The 2,376-nt window shown below is 39.1% G+C and overlaps 1 protein-coding gene across 1 annotated transcript; it reads left to right on the top strand.

Moving 5' to 3' along the window:
• Nucleotides 1-1,658: 1,658 nt before the first annotated feature.
• LOC142174350 (uncharacterized) lies at nt 1,659-2,105 on the top strand. The gene has a single exon (XM_075240132.1). The coding sequence runs from the start codon at nt 1,659-1,661 to the stop codon at nt 2,103-2,105; it is 447 nt and encodes a 148-aa protein (XP_075096233.1).
• Nucleotides 2,106-2,376: the final 271 nt, after the last annotated feature.

Genomic DNA, 2,376 nt, shown 5'->3' on the forward strand with positions numbered 1-2,376 from the left:
ACGATCCCGGCTTAATTCCTTGGGATTTTTCTCAGACTTCAAAGCTCCAAATCACTTGAATTTATTTCATAATATCTACATAGCTCGGAATCACTCCTACAAGGCATAAAACACACAATTAGTGCAAAACACTAGCGATTAAAGTCAACTAAAGTGTAGTAAATTGGAATGTAATAATCGACTAAAACATGAGATTATAGACTACCATCAACATCCCACACTTAAACCATTGCTCTTCCTCGAGCAATCAAACCACACTTTATATAGACACTACCTTATTAAACAACACCCAAGACTCATCACACCAAGAATATTTAAAATAGACTAAGCACAATAGTGTAACATCTTCACCTCAAGAATTGACTCACAAGCACCACGCATTATTCACAACTTACTCACTTACTCTAACATAGAGATCAATAATTACCTTTCATTCATGAATCAAGTGCCCTCATACAACAAAAGAGAGTAGTTTCACAAACAATAAAATTTAAGAATAATCAGGAACTCAAGATAGAAAAAATTCACTCGCTCTCAGAAAAAACATTCATATGCCACAAAAGATGCACCATAGCTTGCCCATAGTGTACTACTCTACTAATTAAGTTCATTTAGTCAAGGATCAAGTAGGACTTTAAACTGGTTGTAATGTAGGTTGCGAGATGGGTATGATACATTTAGATATAAGAGTGACTACATCTCCCTAAGCACTTTTAATACATACACTGTAACATTCCAAACCCCACACTTGTGTCAAACCATAACTCTACCTTCATATCAATATACAATTAACTCTCTTATTCTTTAAGCACAAATAAAGCAAGAGTCGCCACTATTAAAGAATATTTTTCACAGCAATATAACTATTTTTTTCTTTCTTTTTTAATTCAAGTGGCTCTTACTTTTTTAAAACAATGCACCTTTCTCCGTATTTCAATAGTTCCACTCAAAAGCCAACCAACCACCCCACACTTCATCATTTACAAAGTTCATAATAAATTCAAGTGCTCAAGAGAGGTATAAGGTTCAACAAGATGGTCAATTCAAACAAATGGGTAAGGTTTGTAATGTGGTTGCCAAATAAACAAGATTACAAGCTCAAAGGGGTTAACTAAGATTCATATCAATTAGGTGGATAACATCATATAACTGGCTCAACAAAGAAATGCCTATATCATTTCCAAGACTGAATAAAACTACTATTTTTCTTTGCAAACACACGGGGCAAGTTCTAGACAGCAAATGCAATGCACACAATACAACAAACCTCACACACATGGCACATAACTCACTCAGGATTGGACTTATCAAGACACTCTAGTCAAAGCAGTTAAGCAAAGTTAAGATCATACAACTTAGGGTACTATACAAGAGTTAAAAACTGAGCCTAAGCGTCACAACTAAAGCACTTACTATTCTTAAGGCATAACAAAGTCAAGTGGAATTGCTTTCAATTCAAATCATAGCACAAGATTTCCTACTCCTAAAAAACTAACTACACCGGTCCAAACAAAAACCCTTGAAAAAGAACCGAAGCACAAAGAAAAACCAAGGGGGAGTTAATACACTACTACAAAAGAAAATATTTTTTTGTCTTTTTGGTGGTGGACGTCAGCATCCCGATAAGGAGGAAGAGGAGGGTGGTTCGGGGTAGTTAGATGATTAAGTGGGGTGCCTTGATGAACGAGAAAGCTCACGAGCTAGGGAGGAGGCTATTGGCTATGAGGGCCTGGAGAAGTAGTGGGGAAGCTAGTGGTATGTGGACGGTGACGACAAACAGTATTATGAAGGCGGCACGAGAGGTACTAGGGGTCTTAAAGGGTTACTCAAGCAAGCACAAGGGTGACTGGTGGTGGAACGCCAAGGTCCAGGGTAAGGTGAAGGAAAAGAAAATGGCGTATCAACGGTTAGTGGAGAGTACGGACGAGGAGGAGAGGCAGAGGAACAGAGTAAGTTATAAGGAAGCTAAGAAGGTGGTGAAGTTAGTGGTCATAAAAGCGAAGAGTGCAGCATTTGGTCGCATATACGAAGAATTGGGGGAAAAGGCAGAGATAAGAAATTGTTCCGGCTGGCCAAGGCGAGAGAGAAGACAGCTCGGTATCTAGACCAAGTGAGGTGCATCAAGGATGAGGAAGGCCAAGTGTTAATAGAGGACGTGCAAATTAAATAGAGGTGGCAGACGTACTTCCATAAGTTGCTAAATGATGAAGGGGACAGAGACATTGTGCTAGGGGAATTAGAGCACTCCAAGTGTCACCGAGATTTTATCTACTGTAGGTGCATTAGAGTCGAGGAGGTTGTCGGGGCTATGCGTAATATGAGTAGGGACACAGCGACAGGGCCAGAAGAAATTCTAGTATAATTTTGGAAGTATGT

Source organism: Nicotiana tabacum, chromosome 20 (genome assembly GCF_000715075.1).
Source record: "Nicotiana tabacum cultivar K326 chromosome 20, ASM71507v2, whole genome shotgun sequence".
In the NCBI taxonomy this organism is placed as follows: Eukaryota; Viridiplantae; Streptophyta; class Magnoliopsida; order Solanales; family Solanaceae; genus Nicotiana; species Nicotiana tabacum.

Excerpts from the sequence above, each read along its gene's own strand:
- LOC142174350 (XM_075240132.1), top strand. The coding sequence starts at position 1,659 with ATGATTAAGTGGGGTGCCTTGATGAACGAGAAAGCTCACGAGCTAGGG.